Raw genomic sequence first — 20,695 nt, 5'->3', positions numbered from 1 at the left:
TTTCCCTTTGCAGTAGATGATGATTGCTACTTTCTGTATGTACTGTAGTGGTATAGTAACTGTAGTGGTATAGTAACCGAGAAAACACTTTTTTATACATTATTTTATGTGTTGATTAAATTTAACTGAAATGAAATTCAGAAATCTTTATTTTTCTTCTCACAGAACTTGTTCTCAGACTTAGTTATCTTTAAGCCTTTGTTATTTAGATCATCCAAACGGTTTCCTTTTAAAACTTCAAGCTTGGCATACTTGTAGTCTTCAGTGAGGAGCATATATACTGCTAGAGGTAATGATTGCTGAGCTTCTGCTGAGAGGCTACCTACCCTCACAAGTGAGTAGTTAAAATGAAATATTTAAGAATTCATTCCGAAGGAACTCTATTCTGCACATTTTCCTGATGGTCTTATGATGAGTTTGAGTGACAAATCACTTGCATTCCTCTTATATTTAGCCTATGGTGAAGCAAAAGTAGCAAATGTTTATCCTATGTCTGTTTTCAATTGTATTAACTAGAGTTAAGACTGTACCAAAAAGTTCAGTCTAGACAAGGCACAAGACTAATAAGGATGGCCGTTCTAATGACAGATATCTGATGCTGATCTGTCCACTGGGAAACTGAAACTAACCCATTTTACTTAAGCTAAGAAACAGCTGCAAAAGGTGATAAAATTGTTAAAAAGGAAGGCTTGAGAAGATAGAGCTCTCTTGAACATTTGTGCTGTTCCAACTCTTGGCAGTTTGAGCAGAATACTCCCTGATAATCAGGTTATAGCTGCAAACTGAATGCTTCTTTCTTATTACTTACATTGAATTTTTTTTTTAAATGTGCCCCCTGGTAAAAGGTATGTGAGCTCTTTGTTTTGCCACCTAACCTTAAGTACTTCTATTATGCTCTAAAGTGAAAGGTATGAAATAAAATACCATCAGAATAAATACTCATGATAGGTGGATCTCCATATGAGTAGCTCAGCTGTCCTTGCATCTTGAAGAGTATGTGTTCCTCACTGACGTTCTATGTCTGAAGTTTCAAGGAAGCCATTTCTTATCTGGATAAGTATCTTCAAAAATGATAAACTTGAGTAACAATACCAAAAAACTCCAGCTTAGACAAGGCCATGGAAATCAAGGATTGAATGCACATGGAGACCTCTCACCTTTGAAAGTGGTTCTGCTCAGTAAAAGTTGAGGCACATTGAGAAGTTGATGGATGGAGGAAGCATTCTAATGCTACACCTGATATTTGGCTAAGTAGAACTCCAGTACTGTCAGTCAGACATCTCTCATAGAATTTCAGTGGAAATTATTGGAGACATAACTGCTTAACAATTATTTGATCAAGTGAGACTTAGTCGCATAGAATTCTCTGGCAGAAGCAGGGATAGTTTTCCAGTGCAACGTTCAGCTGCCTTAACCATGAGACCCTCCTTTCTCTTTGTGCAATACCTTGGTTCATTCACTGTGCACCTTTCAACTTTTGCAACAAATGAGGCAGGGGGTTTACAGACAACAGCCTCTTTGCTATGCAAACCTGTTTCATATCCAGTGCACTGAATGAGGCAGGTATCCTGGGGCGAGTGGGGAGTGTGTGATCATGTAATTAAAAGCTTTATTAAATGAATGTGCACAAGGGGGCCAAATTAAGGTTGCCTGTACAATCTTAATTCTGGAACTACTAATTTTTGCAGGCTTGACTTTGCAACCTTAATAATGTTCTGTTAATGTAGTTGTGTGCAATTTCCTGTGTTTTTTAAAGAGCAAACTGAAAAAACAGATTCCATCATATAAGATATTGACACCCACATAGTTCATTAGCAACATTAGACTCTCTGCTCCACCACACAGACCTGTGCCACTTGAGCTAATGGTGTAACTGATGGCAGTAGTAGGATGTCATCCTTCTATGTGGACCAGCACTTAAAGGGGGCTGAAAAATGCACATTGCTAGTGGGTTTCCACAGATACTTGCTGATTGCAATGGAATGGTGAGATTCTGTTTTTCTGGGTTTCATTCCAGCCTCTGGAGGGAAGTGTGCAGTAGTGGACAGAGACTTCTGGCTGTTCTCACTTCTCTGCCTCATCCCACTTCACTTTCATCCCTTCTGCTCCATCACTTCCAACCTGTTTCTCCCAGTTCTCTTTCCTGTCCTGGGTTCCTCATCACAGTCCCACTTCCTGTTTCTCTGGCTTCTCATTCCAATCTTCCTGCTCAGCCAACCCTAATACCTACCCTCCAGGGCTCTCTGCCGGAGTCCCAGTCTCCCCCTCCAGTCCTGTCCCCCTGGCCTCCAGAATCCTTGTCCAGTTTCCCCACACTTCAGCACCTTGTCAGATCTGACACTTTCCTCATACTTGCACATCTTCCCTTGCCTCATCCCTCCCCATCTCAGAGTCCCAGTCTCATCAAGTACTTTGTTTCTCTCCACCCTGGTCTGACTCTTATCCCCTTTGCATTTGAGTCTGGTGTCTAACACGTCCACGTTGACTGGGTACCAGCAAGAGGCTCACTAAAAGTACAGCAGGCACAGGTTCTCTGCTCTTAGTTCCTGTGCTTGGCCCAGAATAGCAATTGCAAGGAAAGTCTGGCTTTGTAACCCTGGATTGGAGCGTGCTCACTCATGCTATTGGGGTGGCTCACATACCTCTGGTTATACATAGGAGCTGTGAATAGCTGGAGTGTGCTCAGTGCACACTGAATCTTCAAGATTTTATCTGTCTTTGTGATCTGAAACTTTTCAAAAATTATGACTGGGCCAAGTTTGAACAGGTTTTCACGAGAACAGCACAAGGCACTTCCCTAACAATGTACCTCCTACTAATTTGCAAGTTCCTATTCCAGAGCATGATAGTACTCCTCAAAGAAACGGTCACCAGAATTTTTTTTAATGGCAAAACGTTATTCTGTTGTCTGGTTTTCAAGCAGCTGAACCAGTCTGGCTGAAACTTTCAGAATTAATTTAGCTTGACGCAGATACCTGGCGTGGAAAAGTCAGTTTAAGTGGTTCAGGTTTGACGGTTATAAGTAACTGAAAACTGGATTTTACGGGTAGTGTAGGGCAATCTTAATAATACTTTTAATACATTAAAATATGACATCAACACATTTTAGTTAATTTTGTTTCAAGAAGGAAACAGAACTTAAATGTGAAATGCAGCTTATTTGGGGAAGTAAAATACTAAATGCTACAGGTAAATATATCCAAAGGAAATAGCCCTGTGTTCTTTTTCTTAGGGAGCTGTGTAGGCAATTGCTGCCTGTGATCCAGCTTTAGCAAAGAAACTTTAGGTCGAGGTAGTCAGTAGGCAGACCGTGGCCAAATCCAGACCGCCAGAGGCTTTTGAACAGACCCAAAAATCTTTGTTTACTGGTGGTTGTTGTTATTAATTATTACTTTCTCTGGAGTCTGGACCTTGACTATACCTTGACCAAGAAATTTGGACCTTGACAAAAAATAGGCTATTCCTGCTTTAGGTTTTTTAATTGCATATTGCTGTAGCTCAAAGGAGGTCCAGATTTGTTGTTTGTGTTCCTTTTAGGTTGCTGGGCTTCAAGGTTTATAGAAAAATTAAGAGAAACATTAAGAGGATCTTCTGTTTTCTTAATGTTAAGTGAAACAGTTGAAAATATCTACTTCTAATCAGAAGTGACTGATTTCAGTTGTCCATAGTTTGTCCACTTTTATAACAAGAAAAACAAGTATTTAATTTTTAGGATATCCCCCATCTTGGTTCAGTGGAAAGGGCTACGATACCCATTGACGGTGTAGGGCATGTAATTTCATTTGGGATTTTTGTTAAACTGTGACTACTGTGACGATCCATTATAATTAAGGCTGCAAGTTTGTGCTGGAAGTCACAAATTCCGTGACCTCCATGACTTCTGCAGTGGCTGGTGCTCCTGCCTCAGGGGAAGCTCAGGCAGCCCCTGCGCCAGGGACACCAGCCGCTGCTGGGGCAGTCTCAGGCCACCTCCCCCTCCCAGCAGCAGTGTTTGGTGTGAGAGGGGGCAGGGGGTTGGGGCACGGGGCAGGGTCAAGCAGGCGCTGGGCTTATCTAGAGGGCTCCCTGGAAGTGGTGACATCCTCCCCCTCATTCAGCTGCTAGGTGGAGGCATGGCCAGGCAGCTCTGTGCGCTACCTGCACCCAGAGCACCGGCTTCACAGCTCCCATTGGCCAGGAACTGCAGCCAATGGGAGTTGCGGGAGTGGTGCCTGCAATCAGAGGCAGCATGCACTGCAGAGCATGTTTTAGTCAGGTATGTAGTAAAAGTCAGGGACAGGTCATGGGCCATGAATTTTTGTTTACTGCCTGTGACCTGTCCGTAGCTTTTACTAATAATACCCGTGACTAAAACGTAGCCTTAATTATAATCCATATCTGCCTGAGCTTTGCATCAATATGTAGCTTAAAATGTTTGTTGCTACAATAGATAACATATCTGTAATTGACACTCAATGGGCAGATTGTTTCTTATTGTTGCTCTACATACAGAAGAAGTTGTACTATAACTTCAATCTGCTTTAAAATTGAAAAACAATTTGTAAACCCTGGCTGAATCCTCTTAAATCCATTTACAGTTATATCAACTAAAATTAAGCTGGTGTGACTTCTGCAGCAAGAAAAGGCCTTATTTCTTTATTCTGTACATTTGTCTTGGTTGACCATATTATAATCTTAACTCTACAGTTTTAACACAATTTTATGTATCACTTGATAAATTTTGGAATAAGAAGTGAAAGGTCAGGTTTCCTTGATACAGAAAAATGAGTTGGCAGACATTTTAGAATTAACTCTTCGCTCTGTTGTTTGCCTGAAAAATGGGAGTGGCAAATACAAAATGCATTTTCTCAAACGATCAGCTCCTTTAAATATTAATTTTTTTTTTCAGCTTAGGAGAAATAAGAACCTATTTATGTACTCTGATCCTGAAAACTGACATCTAGGAACTGGGCTATAGAACAGTGCCTCTGTTTTGGCATTGTATACAAATATTAAAGAATATGTTTATTGAATTTTACAAATACTGTGCCAATTATGGCAGTCTGCATTGAGGTCTTATTGGTCCTTAGAGTGGGTATATATCATTTATCCTTCCCCAAAGTAATTTGTATTCAAACATGCATTACTTGTCAGTAAAACTTCTAGTTCATGAATCATGGTGTGCTTAATGCATCCCAGGCACACATTTTGTGTTAAGTATTATGGGACTGTTCCAGACCAGAGGTACGCCTGTGAAATCACTGGTCATATTATTGTCTCATACTTCCAATCCATTAGCATTTTGATTGATTGCCAGGTTTCTGTGCCAAATGGTGTTTGTGCTTGCTTCTGACAGTCAACAGTGGATCTTCCTGGGACTCTGCTTCACCTTTTTCAAAACAAAAGATAGTATCAGAGTTCACTCACTTCTGAGCTTAATCTTTACTTGAATGAACTGTCTGAATTTAGTAAATTTCAAAAGAAATATCCTATTCTAACCTGTGTCTGGAAAACTGTACCTGTGAATAGTCACATAGACTTTAATGCCAAAAGGGACCATTGTGGTTATCTAGTCTGACCTTCTGCACATTGCAGGCCACAGAACTTCACCCATGCACTCCTGTGATAGACCCATAACCTTTGGCCGAGTTACTGAAGTCTTTGAATCATGATTTAAAGACTTCAAGTTACAGAGAACCAACCGTTTACTGTAGCTCAAACCAGCAAGAGACCCATGCTGCAGAGGAGGTGGGAAAAAAACAACCCAGAGCAGGGCTTTGGAGCAGAGCCCAGCGTTGGAGCGCGGAGCAGGTCCGGAGCAGTGGAGCTGCAGGTTTTTGCCTGGAGCTGGAACGGAGCCAGAACACAGCTCCAAAGCCCTGAAGAGTCTCTGCCAATCTGACCTAGGAGAAAATTCCTTCTGCTCCCCAAATATGGTGATCAGTTAGACCCTAAGTATGTCAGTGAGACCTACCAGGCAGACACCTGGGAAAGAATTAACTGTTGTAACTCAGAGCCCTCCCCACCTACTGTCCCATCTCCAGTCCTTGAAGATACTGGCTTCCAGCAGTCGCAGAGGCGCCACATGCCATTGTAGGCCATATTATCATATCTTATTTCCTCCATAAATTTATCTAGTTCAGTCTTGAAACCAGTTAGGGTTTTTTCCCTCCCTCTTGCTCCACTTGGGAGGCTATTTCAGAACTTTACTCCTCTGATGGTTAGAAATCTTCATCAAATTTCAAGCCCAAATTTGTTGGCCAGTTTAGATCTTTTTTTTTCTTGTGCCAACATTTGCCCTTATCTTAGATGACCCCCTCCCTCCCTGGTGTTTATCCCTCTGTTGTATTTAGAGCAAGCATTCATGTCTCCCATCAGACCTTAGTTTGGTTAGTCTTGCTCCGCAAGTGTCCTCTTGTAAGGTAGGTTCTCCATTCCTCTGATTATCCCAGTATCTCTTCTCTGCACCTGTTCCAGGTTGAATTAATCTTTCTTAGACATGGGAGACCAGAATTGCACACACTATTCCTGATGAGATCTCACCAGTGCCTTGCATAATGGTAATAACACTTCTCCATCTCTATTGGAATTACCTCGTTTGATTCATCCTAAGATTGCATTAGCCATTTTCATGGCTGCATCACATTGGTGGCTCAGTCATCCTGTGATCAACCAATACACCCACGTCTTTCTCCTATATTGTTTTCAACTGGTATGTCCTCATCTGCTTGATAGAAATTCTTGTTTGTTCCTGAGTGCATGACTTTAAACTATTAAATTTCATCACATTTCCATTATTTCAGTTTTCAAGGTCATCCAGATCTTCTTCTATTATAGTCTGGTCCTCCTCCATGTTGTCAATATCTCCCAACTTTGTGTCATCCACAAATGTTATTAGCGCACGTGCATTTTTTTGTGCTACGATCATTAATGAAAATAAGTAATAGTGGTCCCAAGACCAATTCCTGATGAGCTCCACTAGTAACCTCCCTCCAGCCTGATAGTTCACCTTTCATTGTGACCTATTGTAGTCTCCCCTTTACCCAGTTCCTTTCCCTACCTTTTATTTCTCATTTTAGTCCCCATCTTCTCCAATTTAACCAATTTTCCATGTGGAAATGTCAGTGCCTTACTGAAATCCAAGTAGATTTGATCTGCAGCATTTCCTTTGTCTAGAAAATAACTTATCTTCTCAAAGATAACATCAGGTTGGTCTGGCACAATCTGCCATTTTTTTCCAAAGTACCATTAATCTCTGTATTCTTAACTACTGTTTCAAAATTTGTTGCAAGACCTTTCATACAATTAAGGTCAGCTAACAGATTTGTAGTTTCCTGGATCACTTATTTTCCCTTAAAATAAGTAGTATATTAGCAATGTCGTAGAGTACCGACCCCTAGTTTATGGATTCATTAAAAAATCCTTGCTGTAGGGTTTGCAATTTCGTGTGCAGGTTCCTTTAATATTAATGGATGGCGATTATCCAGGCCCCCTGATTTGATCCCATTAAGCTGTTTGAGTTTGACGTCCATCTCGGATGTGGTAGTTTTCTACTTCCATATCCTCATACTCATTAGCCACCCTTATCTTGCCCTAAGCGCCTCATTACCCTTATTAAAAACTGAGGCTATGCATTCATTTAGGTGTTGGGCCCTGCTTGGTAATTGCAAAAAGTAGCCCATCCTCACTGCTCTAGTTGTCCCACTTCTTTACTTGATTTCTTTTTATTTATATGGCTAAAAAACCTTTTTAGTATTGGTTTTAATTTCCTTTTCATAGTTCAACTCTGCTTAGCTTTTGGCAGTTCACATTTTTCCTATACTTTCTGACCTCCAAGAGAGAGCTTTCCTTGCTGCTCCATCCCTTCTTCCATTCCTTGTAAGATTTCTGCTTTCCCATAATAACCTGTTTGAGATCCTTGTTCATCCAGTTTGGTCTGCAACCCTTGCTATGAATTTTTTCTCCTTGCTTGGGATGCAGGCTTCAAATCCTGTCTACAACTTTGACTTAAAGTAAATCCAAGGCTCTTCCACATTGAGATCCTTGTTCTTCCCGAATTACTTGCCCTAATTTATTAAAGCTTTCCCTTTTGAAATCAAGGACCCTAATTACAGACTATTTTTGTTTATCCTTCCATTTAGTTTAAACTGAATTTGGCTCATGAATCGCTTGAACCAGGGTTGTCCTCTACAAGCCGTTCTTCAGTGAGGTCTTTGCTACTTATCTATACTAAATCTAAAGTGGAATCACCTCTTCTTGGTTCAGTGACTATCTGATGAAAAAATCTGTCGGTTATCTGTCAGAATTAATTTGGCCTGAAACATTTCTTGATCATAATATAATTTAATGCTTACAATTTTTTTCCCTCATCAGCTGAGTATGAGAACTCTATCATACTGAAATTCAGCTAGGGTAACTGTCTTCATTTTTTACTCTTGCATATTGTCTCATCCCTTGTACAGATTTTCTAATACTTTTTGCAATTACCAATTCACCCCTTCCATGTAACTTTAGGTCCTGCTTATACTAGAATTAAAAAAAATTGTTTTTTAAAACTAAAAATTATCCTCTCTTACAGATAATCTCTCCTACTGCATTGTTTTTGGCTGCGAAAGTGGAAGAACAACCACGAAAACTCGAACATGTTATCAAAGTAGCGCATGCCTGTCTTCATCCTCAAGAGCTACAGCTGGATACAAAAAGTGATGTACGTGGAAATAATACTTTAAATCTAATTGTAATTCTTAAGATATAGTTGACACCTCAGATGAGTTGCTGTACTATGTTCTTGACTGGATTAATGCCATCTACCAACTCTAGAAGACGCTTCTCTGCTTAAATCAAATAATTTATCTGTTGTGTAACTTAATAGCATAGCCATTAGTGGACCTATCACAATTACTTAATATTTCATGCAAACTAAGGCCTCTAATTCCCTTTTTAATAGGACACTTGTGCATGTAATAAGAAACGCATTGCATCGTAGAAAGTTAACTTTTGTGATAGGTGTTCAGGTTAATCCTGATTAACATATCGTTAGGACACAGTATCTTTTATATGCTTATGTATTTTTTAATGCTTTTCCCAATTTAGCTACAGTAGAACATCAGAGTTACGAACACCTTGGGAATGGAGGTTGCTTGTAACTCTGGAATGTTGGTCACTGAACAGAAAACATTGATTGTTCTTTCAAAAGTTTACAACTGAACATTGGCTTAATACAGCTTTGAAACTTTATTATGAAGAATGTTGCTTTTAACCATTTTAATTTAAATGAAACAAACACAAAAACAGTTTCTTTACCTTGTTAATCTTTTTTAAACTTTTTCCCTTTATTTTTTAGTAGTTTACATTTAACACAGTGCTGTATTATGTTTGCTGCTTTTTTTTTTGTTTTTTGGTTTCTGCTGCTGCATGATTGCATACTTCCGGTTCCAAATGAGATGTGTGGTTGACTGTTCAGTTTGTAACTGAGGTTCTTCTGTACTGGAAAAAAGAAATATCCCGATCAGACAGCAATTGTACCTTTTCCTTGTAGTATACAGTACTTATTTTCAAGCTCAGTTATGAAAATAGTTCTCTCAGATTTGATTTATGCTACCACTCATTGAGTGGCTAATGGCCTTTGTGATAGCAGACAAGTTGTAGTTAACTGTTTTTAAAGTTGAGAATCCAAATGTGTATCAGGATATAATAAATCAAAGGTAAGTAAATTTTGAGGTCTTAAAGGAGGTCTTAACATGTTGCCCATACCATTTCTATTTGAGACTTTGGTAAGTACTGTAAATTTCTCTAGTAGGTCTTGACAGTAACTTATTTTTTTACATTTCAGGCATACCTTCAGCAGGCCCAAGAACTGGTTATACTTGAAACAATAATGCTTCAAACTTTAGGTATGTTATTTTAAATGGCATCTAGCCTACACAAGAATATGCTCTGCATGCACTCAATTGAATGTACATCCATTACAGTGGATCTTCAATACCATTGACCTTTAGCAGACCTTTTCTGTTGCAGTTTACTTTAACTAAGAAAAGGATATTTGCATTGTAAGCATGTATGCTATATTAAGTTGGACAAATATAAATAGCTGTTGTTGCCACACTTCAGGAGGTTACAATATGCAGTGCCTTTTCAGATAGGTTCGACACTAAAACCAATATCTGAACACAGATCAATGCATGATAGTATTTTTGTTTAAGTGCATAGTTGTATAGAACTCAGTTTAACAAGAAAAATGAAGCTGCAAGATGACTATAGAATTGTACCTGATCTAATATTCTTAAAGTTGAATGCTAGTAATGCTGGTAGTAGGGATGGTCTAGACAGTATTTGGTCCTGCCATGAGGGCAGGGGACTGGACTCGATGACCTCTCGAGGTCCCTTCCAGTCCTAGAGTCTATGAGTCTATAATGCTGTGGATAAAGTCTATTTAAACAAAAAAGTTCAGAGAATGAGTGATCTTTTTAGTAACTTTTGGCATTTCAAAAATTGGACAGTTATTTTTAAATACAGTTGATCTTTGGGTTCAGATTACATTTATAAACTATTGTAGTGTCATTTTTGATTTATCACCAGAGCCACGTAGAGAAATATTAACTTAGTCACATAAGGTTACATGCCACACTGAAGTCTGCAGGTCTCTTCAAACAAATGATAAAAGCTTTATACCAAACTCTTGCCCCCTTTTGTTTTTTGTGCTTTATTTTTATAACAGAGGAAAGTAATGCAATTGACACAGTCAGATTTGTTCTTAGTGACATCACCATTTGCAGAATCATTTCATTTTACGGTTTGAAACTTAAACTGTGTTTTTGGCTGCAACATATGTGTGAATTTTTCATATTCGCAAATGAGACCTGACTTAATAAAAGCCATAGAAAGCATATTTTTTACTGGCTTTATTCCATATCATTTATACAAAAGAATTGTGAAATAAGGGTTAAATCCTATTTCCCTCATCTGGCTTATTGACATTAGGGAGCACTGTGATGTTCATCGGCTGCAGAGGGTGGGGTTTGATACATGGTAGATCTTTCTTTTATACAAATACAAATGTACTGCAGTTTCTGAAACATAATTCTTAATTTTTCAGGTTTTGAGATTACCATTGAACATCCACATACAGATGTTGTGAAATGTACGCAGTTAGTGAGAGGTCAGTGATCTTCAATAAAATGATTTATGAAGTGTCTTCCCCAGTGTGAGTAAATATAATTGGCACACCTTTTCCCCCCAGTTCTCTGTTACCCAAAGAGCACTCTTTAAACTGATGTATTTCAGGTTACTAAAAGCCAGATCTCGAAAATTCTCTTTAAATGTTGATGGTCTTCATAATTCAGAAAAATATATGATTTCCATGATGTGTCTACCAATTGTTAGTACTGTCCCTTACTTTTTTTCTGTCACTCTTCACTTCTCATTCCATGGCCCTGTCATCTCACTCTTTCCTTCCATTCCATCAACTGACAGCCACAGGAGTAGTTATAAGTGGTCTCCTGTGGCTGATACTTATATTTGGAAGAAGCAAGTCCTTGGGATTCCTCATTACTTTACTCCTGCCCTTTTCCAGTACTGCCAAAAGGTATTTGGGATGGCAGTTCATGATTTCATTCATAATCAAGTGCTTTTCTTATAGTATCTGCTGCAGAATTAAATACATTAGAGGGCTAGTTAGTTTGAATCTGCAGCTTTCTACAAATAAAGTTCTTCTATCCATGCAAAAGCATCTTGTGTCAGTGTTGAGTTCTGCTTTGTCAAGGCACACGTCAGCCAGCAGTGACTGGCAGAGTACATAAGGAAGTCTGCCACATGCAGGCGCTTTGAGAGAGATGTGAATGATACTATAAATAAGAACAATATCTCTGTAATCTGAGAGCTGTTTTATATGAATTGGAGTCGTGTTGGCAAGAAATGAAATAACCTATGTTCAGCCAGTGATTGCATCCTTATGTAACTTTTTCCCACTAGCATGGCTATAGATAATAAGCTATTATTCTTTATAAGCCTTTTTAAGAAAATTTTTGCAAGAGATTATTCCATAGTCCTGTCTATTTTCAGAACTAAATAACCAAGATAGAGTTTGAGTGGTTTTTCGATATACAGTGTAGGAAGAAATTACTTGGATAAACTCACTATACATATACTTATTCTTCTTGTGCAGGTGTCTGGGACCACCTGCATAGTTAGAGTTGCATTTTAAAAAGGCACACAGCTGTTTTTCTTTTAAAAATAAGAGCCACTGGTATAACTTTTTTTTTTTTTTTTGCAAATTAAAATTTATTTTGAAATTGGGGTGTGGCTGAAAATTGACGTTGGCAGTCCTATGTCTCAACGATAGACTCGTTAAAAGATTTATATCAGTCTATAGAAAAGTAGCTGGAAGTTGATTCTGGTGCAATTGGTAGGTTTTGTGTGTGGAATTTTTTTTACCCATTTAGGGTAATTTTTAGTTGTTACTTGCATAAATAAAACTTGCATATGACCTGGACATATGCAAGCCTGATTGTGTGTATCTAGCTCCAATCTTTTCCAGCCGATGAAATCTACATCAGGAACTACTTTTTTCTGTTACTTTATCCTGCAATGGGGGAGTTTTTGTGAGCAGCTGTTAAATAAAATCTTAATCAGCAGCTTCACTTCTGCCCTACCCAGCCTGTCATCACTCCCTTTAACCACCTTTCTGCAAACTCCCCTTTTATGTAGCTATCCTCTTCTGATACAGTCAGCTATTACATCAGACTTTCAAAATGAGTAATGTTTCAGGGCTGGGGGTGGAATCTGGTAATGGTATGTGTGTGTATGGAAGGATGGATTGAGGGAATCAGAATTAAGGTTGCAATGTATAGTCTGTGCCATGTGATTGTAAGGGGTGTGCTTATAAGCAGAGTATATTCTGTGAGGTGGCTAAACTTTACCTTTCTTTGCTTTTTTTCAGATGTATGTCTGTCTGTGTAGCAACAAACTTTATGTATTGATGGTGTAAATATTCTTTATGAACATGTTGATGTTTAATGCTAGTGTGCACTTAACATTAAGGGTATTTTGTTAAACTGCATTTAAATCATACTAAAGTTTAGGTGTGAAGACTCCAGTTATACCTGAAATTCTGTTCTTATCTCTCCACGCTAGACTAGATGAATATGAATTATACTAACCAGATCAGGATGAGTTTGACACAGTGGGATTGTAGCTTGATATATCTAGTGATGAAAAGTGCTAAGAGCTAGGTATACTGCATTATCCCAATTTAACATAATTTGGTGTTTATTCCTTGGCATCACAGTGTGGTGTTCTGTGGTGGATAAATGCTAAGTTTAGACATTTGAAAACTGATGTGTCTAGCATTGAATATAAACTATTGTCAGCATCAAATGCTTGGTGCTAAAGGGGTAGGATGGGAGAGATACAACAATAACTTCATCTGCCAGAGGCAGCACTTTATCTTAGTTAAGAAGCACTGTCTCCAAGAAAGCCCTTTCAGAATATTGTTAGTACAAACAAATCCCTATTTTGGGGATGTGCTGTCCACCCCATAGTAAGACCAATAACTTCCTAGAAAGCGCTCTCTATTGGGTGGTGGGGAAAGAGGGGCATTGACAAAAACTTCTAGTAGCAGAAGAAGATCCACAAGGTTAGCTGAGGCATATCCATACATTTGCCTTCCACAACAGCCACCAGAGCAGCCAGACAGAATTCTCTGGTACCTCAATAAAACAGTTACTCACCTTCTCATAATTGTTGTTCATGTCCATTCCAATCAGCTGTGTGCACACGCATGTGCACGATGGCCGGAAGATTTTTCCCTTAGCAGCATCCATCGGGTCGGCCTGGGCGCCCCCGGAGCGTCACCCTCCTGGCACCTGATATAAAGCCCTGCCAACCCGCCACCCCTTCAGTTCCTTCTTGCTGGCTACTCTGACAGAGGGGTAGGAGGGTGGGTATTGGAATGGACATGAACAACACATCTTGAACAATAGTTACAACAAGGTGAGTAACCATTTTTCTTCTTCGAGTGCTTGTTCATGTCAATTCCAATCGGGTGACTCCCAAGCAAATTTAGTAGCTGGGGTCGGAGCTGTCCACTGAATGGAGTACTGCTCTACCAAAGGCCACATCATCTCTGGCCTGCCTGGTAATGCATAGTGTGCAGCGAAAGTGTGTAACAATGACCACGTTGCCACCCTGTAGATGTCCTGGGTGGGGACTTGAGCCAGGAGAGCTGTAATTGAAGCTTGTACCCTTGTAGATTGCGCTGTTATCAGGGTGCTAGGATTCCTGCTAGATTGTAGCACTCAGTAATGCAGGCCACAATCCATGATTAAATGTGCTGTGTTGAAATAATAGGCTGGCCCTTCATCCTGTTCGCTACTGTGACAGAGAGCTGTACCGACTTCCTGAACGGTTTCGTCCTTTTGATGTAAAAGGCCAGCACTCTGCGGACATAGTTTGGAGCCTCTATTCCCTGGTACTCGCATGAGGCTTGGGGTAAAAAAACCAGATGGAAAATGTCCTAATTGCAGTTCCACTGCAACACCACCTTCAGGAGGCAAGCCGGATGGGGCCTGAGCTGAACCTTGTCCTTAAAAAAAAAAAAAGAAAAAAAAAAAAACAAAAAAAACGGTGTAGGTCTGCTCAGACATCAGAGCCCTGAGCTCAGATATTCTCCAGGCTGAAGTTATTGCCACAAGGAACACAACCTTGTAGGAGAGGTAGAGCAGGGACCATGTTGCTAGAGGATCAAAGGGATGCCCCATGAGCCTAGGGCGGACCAAGTTAAGGTCCCAAGCAGGAACCAGTTGGCGGACATGAGAGTACAACCTGTTGAGGCCCTTCGGGAAGCGACTGATCAGGGAGTTAGTGAAAACCGAGCGGCCCTGTATCCCCGGGTGGAAAGCCGAGATGGCAGCCAGGTGTACTCTTATAGAAGACAAGGAGAGACCTTCCTGCTTAAGGTGGAAACGGTAATCCAAACTCTGGGGCATTGAGGCTAGCGACCGGGGGAAAGTCATGCTGAGCTGACCAGATGGAAAATCTATTCCACTTGGCCAGGTACGTGGCCCTAGTGGAGAGTTTCCTACTGCCCAGGAGAACCTCTCTGACTTGTTCGGAACGGGAGAGCTCGAATGTATTCAGCCATGGAGCCTCCAGGCTGTGAGATCCAGCGATTGCAGGTTCAGGTGCTGGAGCCGCCCATGATCCTGTGTGAGAAGGTCTGGGAAGAGCAGCAGGGTAATCTGGGCTCCGACTGACATGTCTAGGAGACCCACGTGCCAACGCTGGTGGGGTCAGGCTGGTGCTATGAGAATGACCTTAGCCCGGTCTCTGCGGACCTTTGTGGATGAGCGGTATGGGTGGGAAGGCGTATAGAAGCAGTCTATCCCGTTCCCCTCCCGCCCCCTGGGGACAGAGTCAATTTCGTCTCATTCAGTAGGAGGCCCAGATTCTTGAAGGTGGCTTTGATGAATGCCACCTGAAGTTCCACCTGAGCCCTGGATCAGCCAGTCATTGAGGTATGGGAAAACCTGTATTTGATGTTTCCGCAGACAGGCGGTGACGACTGCCATGCACTTGGTGAAGACTCGAGGTGCTACTGACAAGCCGAAATGGAGGACAGTACATTGGTAATGGGAGCCATTGACCACAAACCTTTGGGGAATAGCGGGAATAGAAACCCTCACCCTTGTGTTTCAGTGGAACCTCCTCCTGAATGTGGAGTTGTTCATGAGAAGGGTCCCTGAAGAGGGACGGGGAAGAGGGGTGGAAGGGCGAGAGGACACAGAATTGGATGGCGTATCCCTCTCTACTGTGCAAAGCACCCAGTGGTCCGAAGTTGTATGGGACCATGCATGGTAAAAAGGGAATAGTCGGGAGGAAAAGGTGAGGCCAGGTGAATCCAGTCTCTGGTTTGGTGCACCATCCTCGACTGCACCTTCAAAAGGCCGGTTTAGGGCCAGAGGGTGGTTTGGGCTGGCCTTGATTAACGGAGGGATGTTGCCTTCTACTGCTCCAGTTCCTCTTCCTAGAATTGTCCTGGTGGTTCTGCTGCTGGAACCTTTTGAAGAGGTTGTGGGCGGAAGTGTGTCCACTGGGTGGCAGGGATATGCAAGCCCAAGGATCTGAGGTTGGCTTGGGAATCTTTTAGGCTGTGGAGCCATTTGTCCGTCTTCTCTGAAAACAGTGTCTCACCCTCAAACAGAAGGTCCTGAATTGTTTGTTGGACTTCATAGGGTAAACCTGAGACTTGCAACCAGGCCCCCCGCATAGCCAACCCTGTCGCCATGGCTCTTTTGGCAGCATCTAAGGCTGCCTGCAGTGAAGCATGAGAGACTAATTTCCCTTCTTCCACCAAGGTGGTGAAGTCTGACCGAGAGTCCGAAGGGATGAGCTCCGTGAACTTAGCCATGGAAGCACAGGTGTTATAAGAGTACCTGCTCACAATGGCCCACTGGTTAGCAATACAGAGTTGTAAACCACCATTGGAGTAGATTTTTTTTTTTTTTTTTCTGCCCATAAGGTCCAGGCATTTAGGATCCCTATTCTTTGGGGACGGACCTTGGAAACCTTGTCTCTCTTACTGATTAGCCTCATCAATGACCAGTGAGTCCAGAGGCAGGTGGAAGTAGAGATGCTCAAAGTCTCTGGAGGGGATGAAATACCAGTGCTCATTGCGTTTGGCAATGGGTAGTGAGGATGCTGGCATCTGCCATTAAGTCTTGGTGGTGTCCACCACCATCTTCATGAGGAGTAACACTACCCGTGAAGACCCTGACAACCACCTCCTCGGCCTTGATGCCCAAACCTTGGGCAGCCCTGCGGAGCAGCTGCTGTAGAACTCTGTTGTCCTCTAACGCAGGAGTTATGGACGTCCCTGCCAACGCTTCGTCCCGCGAGGAGGAGGAGGAGGAGGAAGCATATGCCAGTGGTGGAAGCTCCCTGCTGTCTGCCCGGGACAGGTCACGTGACTCCCAGGGCAGCGTTGGAGGAGGTGGTGCTGATGCCGGGGCCGTAGGCATGGAAGCCAGCATCAGAATCAGTCTCACAGTAGGGAGCTGCATCGGCACGCTTAGAGGAGCCGCTGGGGTCCGAGGGACAGGTATGTCACCATCGCCAAGGCCAGTATCGAAGTCGGAGTTGACAACAGTGCCGGAGGGAAAGGTGTCAGGACCATAGGTGTTGGGTGCATATGCACAGCAGAAGGCTGCACAAAAGTAGTGAAGGCGACTGCAGACATCACTGAGTGTGGGCCCTGGGTTCCTCCCAGGCCCTGGTGATAAGCCCAGGGAGTCCAGAAGGGCCACTGAGGCAGGTTCTGCCACTGCAGAGGCCACGCCTGATGCTCCCTTCTGTCTCTGCCTGACCTTGCTCTATGGCTTCTGCTCCTGCTTCAGTGATAGGGGTCAGGCTTTGACTCCAAGGTCTCAGACACTGAAGACCACAGAGGAGCCGATCCTCGGCGCCTCGAACATCGAGAGCTCAGGGAGCGAGAATGCTCTCTGTCGGAGCATGTAGGTGCCAGTGGACAAGGCGAAGGGTTGACATCATAGCAGGCTTTCCCTTAGAATGCACTGGAGTACGGGGCTTCGTCTGTGCTGAGGGATCCTCCCTGGCAGGCAAGAATGGTGTCGTCAGGTGGAGGAGATCTCTGGCGGCCTGGTACGCTCCTGTTGTGGATGGAAGCTGAAGCTGCTGTGTAGACGCTGGAGATGGAGGTGGAGCCGGACTCAACTGCCTCACCTGGACGGGAGTCAACATTGCCCCAGAAGGAGACAGCGAGGAGTGGCCCACCTGGGGTCGCACTTCTTGAGGCTTAGCCGGAGGAGAACGCTTGTCCGGCTTTTTCTTCTTTTGAGGCACTGGAGAATGGGAGCGGTGCCTACTATCAGATGGCCCCCATGAGGAGCCATGGTGGTGCCAAGCATTCCTGGAGGAGTCCTCCCTCGGTGCCGAGGCGCTCCGCTGTAGGGATTGGATCTCTCGAGCCCGGGTTGGAATTGAGACACAAGGCTGCCTCCAGGAAGATCACCTTCAGCCACTGTTCCTGCTCTTTGTGTGCTCAGGCGGAACGTGCAACAGATCTTTCAACAATCTTTCTGATGAGTCTCCCCCAGACACCTAAGACACAACGAGTGCGGATCACTCTTAGGCATGTGCTTGACGCAAGCCATGCAGTGGGGGGCGGGATGGACCCCAACTACTATACTACACTAAACTTTTAACTGGAGTACTACTAACAACTAACTATATACACAGAAACTTGAAGAAATTTGGTGAGCAATAGCCAAGGGAAGTTCCAGCCACTGTCCCTGGCAGTAGGAAGGAACTGAAGGAATGCCAGATAGGCAGGGCTATATATTAGGTGCCATGAGGGCACGACTCCAGGGGGCGCCCAGGCCAACTCAATGGATGCTGCTAAGGGAAAATCTTCTGGCCATCGTGCACGTGCCCGTGCACGCACACACCTGATTGGAATTGACATGAACGAGCACTCAAAGAAAAACTTGTTTTGCCTAAAACTTAATTTCTAGTAACATGCCTCACTAAAGATGGCAGATTCAGGGGGGACAAACATGGTTTAAGAAATGCCTGTCTTGTAACAACAAATTTCCTATCTCAGACTCGTTTTCCTAGATGCTTGGGTGAAGGGGACTTTGCCAATTCTCTGCCACATCTGCCTTATGTTTACAAGCTTCCCATTCAAGAATGGAGTTTCAAATCTTATCCATGCTAATGGAGGCCCTGAGCTTCCTTCTTTGGGGAGAAAATACCCAAACACTAAAGAGGTTTTTAATCTAGTAGAGAAAGGCATAAGAACAACCAGTGGCTAGAAGCTGAAGCCAAACAAATTAAAAGTAGAATTAGGCACTCAGTTTTAATCGTGAAGGTGATTAACCACTGGAACAAATTGCCAAGGGAAGTGGTGGATTTACCATCTCTTGAAGTCTTCAGATCAAGAGTGGATACCTTTCTGAAATGTATACTTTAGCCAAACAGCAAGTGATTGGGCTCAGTACAGGGGTAAATGGGTGAAATTTTAATATGCAGAAGCCCAGGTAAGATGATCTAATGGTGCCTTCTGACTTCAAAGATTCACAGATTTAAAGAGTTTAAAGATCCAACCTTAGAATGTCTAAGTTTGAGGCTGAGAAGGTATGGACATTCTGGTAGGTGGAAGATGGGGGACATCAGACTGATCCAGATCATTCTTCATCAGTGTTAAGAGACTGACAAGAAAGAGGAGACAGGACCACAATTACCTATGGAGTCTGGAGACAGTGTATCTGTAATGATCTGGCAGTAAGAAGTTCCCATTCCAAGGAGACTCTGGTGTTGAAAGGGAAATTCATGTTTGTAGTGGCAAAAATTAAGTTATTGGCTCCTGTGCTAGCTGAGAGATCAGAGGTGAGAAAATATTCCTCTTTCCTATTGCTGAGATTACCACCTCGACCCTTCAGTTCTTGGTGTCAATCCAATCTGGTGTTCAGAGCTTAGTTCTGATTAACTTGAAGGGGCAGGAATTGGTGCACTCGTCCCCATCTCAGGGACCTTTCTTGATGCCCCTGAGCAGAAGCCCCTCACCAGTTAACTCTGTATCTACACTGGGACATAAGATTCTCCTGAAAATGAACATTGGGAACCAGGGATTTTGGTTTAACCTTGCTGCCTTGTGGGAGACCTGCAGCTGTTTTACCTTCATTGGTAGGTATCTTGGGAGAGCCATTGTCCTTACTCTACTAATGTGAAAACTGCACAGTCCGTCTGTAAGCCTTCCAAACCACCAGTATAATCTGCTCTACTGTGGCTGAATCTGACAGAGAAAGTGATCCTGTAGAAGAGGAGGCAGATCCAAATATATATCTTTTCCACAGGATGTCATGACCAAGACAATTCAGCTGATGTTACGTGAGGTAGGAAGATCTTAAGTAAGTTATATCCTGTCACTAGTAGAGGAAACACTCCCATTCTGAACCTTTACCTCAGGTTTCTACAGTCCTCTTTCGAAGGTCTAATAGTCTTTGGCAATCAGACAAGACTATTCTCAGTGGATTGAACATTGGCTTGCTAAACCCAGGGCTGTGAGTTCAATCCTTGAGGGGACCATTTGGGGATTGGTCCTGCTTTGAGCAGAGGGTTGAGCTAGATGACCTCCTGAGGTCCCTTCCAACCCTGATATTCTATGATTCTATTCACAAACCTTAACCCTTGTACCTGGGCTTCTTCCAGTCTTTCCCCCTACGTATCAGGTGTTCATCAACACAGTCTGCTTCCTGGGTCTGTTTGATCTTTTCCCTTTGACCAGAGGATTCTATTAGCTCTTCATTCTTAAGTGCAGACTCGCCCATCTGGGTCCATCTCTTTCCAGGGATTGCTTGGGTATCTTCCTCCCCTTGGGATACCAGGAGAGCTTCCCTACCCAGCTTCTACTCACCAAGTAATTCTTCTTGCAGTGAGTCTAGGTAGCTCTTATACCCTGATTGTCCCAGGAGGTTGTGCTCTCTCTAGGGCCATAAGTTCCCTAAATGTCTGAGTCCTACTAACAAGCAGGCTGAGAATATAATTAAATACTTATAAGATCTCCCCAGAAGCACTGCACCTTCAATTGACCATGTCTTCAGGAGAAGGCTCATAGACTGAACATTGGGAACCATATCAGGTAGGCAGGGTTCCTGTGCCCATTAACAATTGATTCAGTAATCTAATCATGCCAGGGGTTTAT

At 42.6% G+C, this 20,695-nt stretch overlaps 1 protein-coding gene across 7 annotated transcripts in view; it reads left to right on the top strand.

Moving 5' to 3' along the window:
• CCNT2 (cyclin T2) overlaps nucleotides 1-20,695 on the top strand; it is a 44,235-nt gene that overhangs the window by 9,817 nt on the left and 13,723 nt on the right. For 3 of the 7 annotated variants that reach the window (XM_050916011.1, XM_050916010.1, XM_050916013.1), the window contains 3 exons: nucleotides 8,558-8,686; nucleotides 9,812-9,872; nucleotides 11,075-11,137. In XM_050916011.1, the coding sequence (XP_050771968.1) occupies nucleotides 8,558-8,686; nucleotides 9,812-9,872; nucleotides 11,075-11,137 (253 nt within the window). Of the gene's footprint in view, nucleotides 1-94; nucleotides 1,560-6,456; nucleotides 6,540-8,120; nucleotides 8,184-8,557; nucleotides 8,687-9,811; nucleotides 9,873-11,074; nucleotides 11,138-20,695 lie in introns of those variants that run through there. The other 4 variants (XM_050916009.1, XM_050916012.1, XM_050916015.1 and 1 more) reach the window with 3 other exon arrangements.

Source organism: Gopherus flavomarginatus, chromosome 10, assembly GCF_025201925.1.
Source record: "Gopherus flavomarginatus isolate rGopFla2 chromosome 10, rGopFla2.mat.asm, whole genome shotgun sequence".
NCBI classification, from domain to species: Eukaryota; Metazoa; Chordata; order Testudines; family Testudinidae; genus Gopherus; species Gopherus flavomarginatus.
Note: the sequence above shows the minus strand (reverse complement) of the source record. Positions and strands in the feature narration are given on the sequence as shown.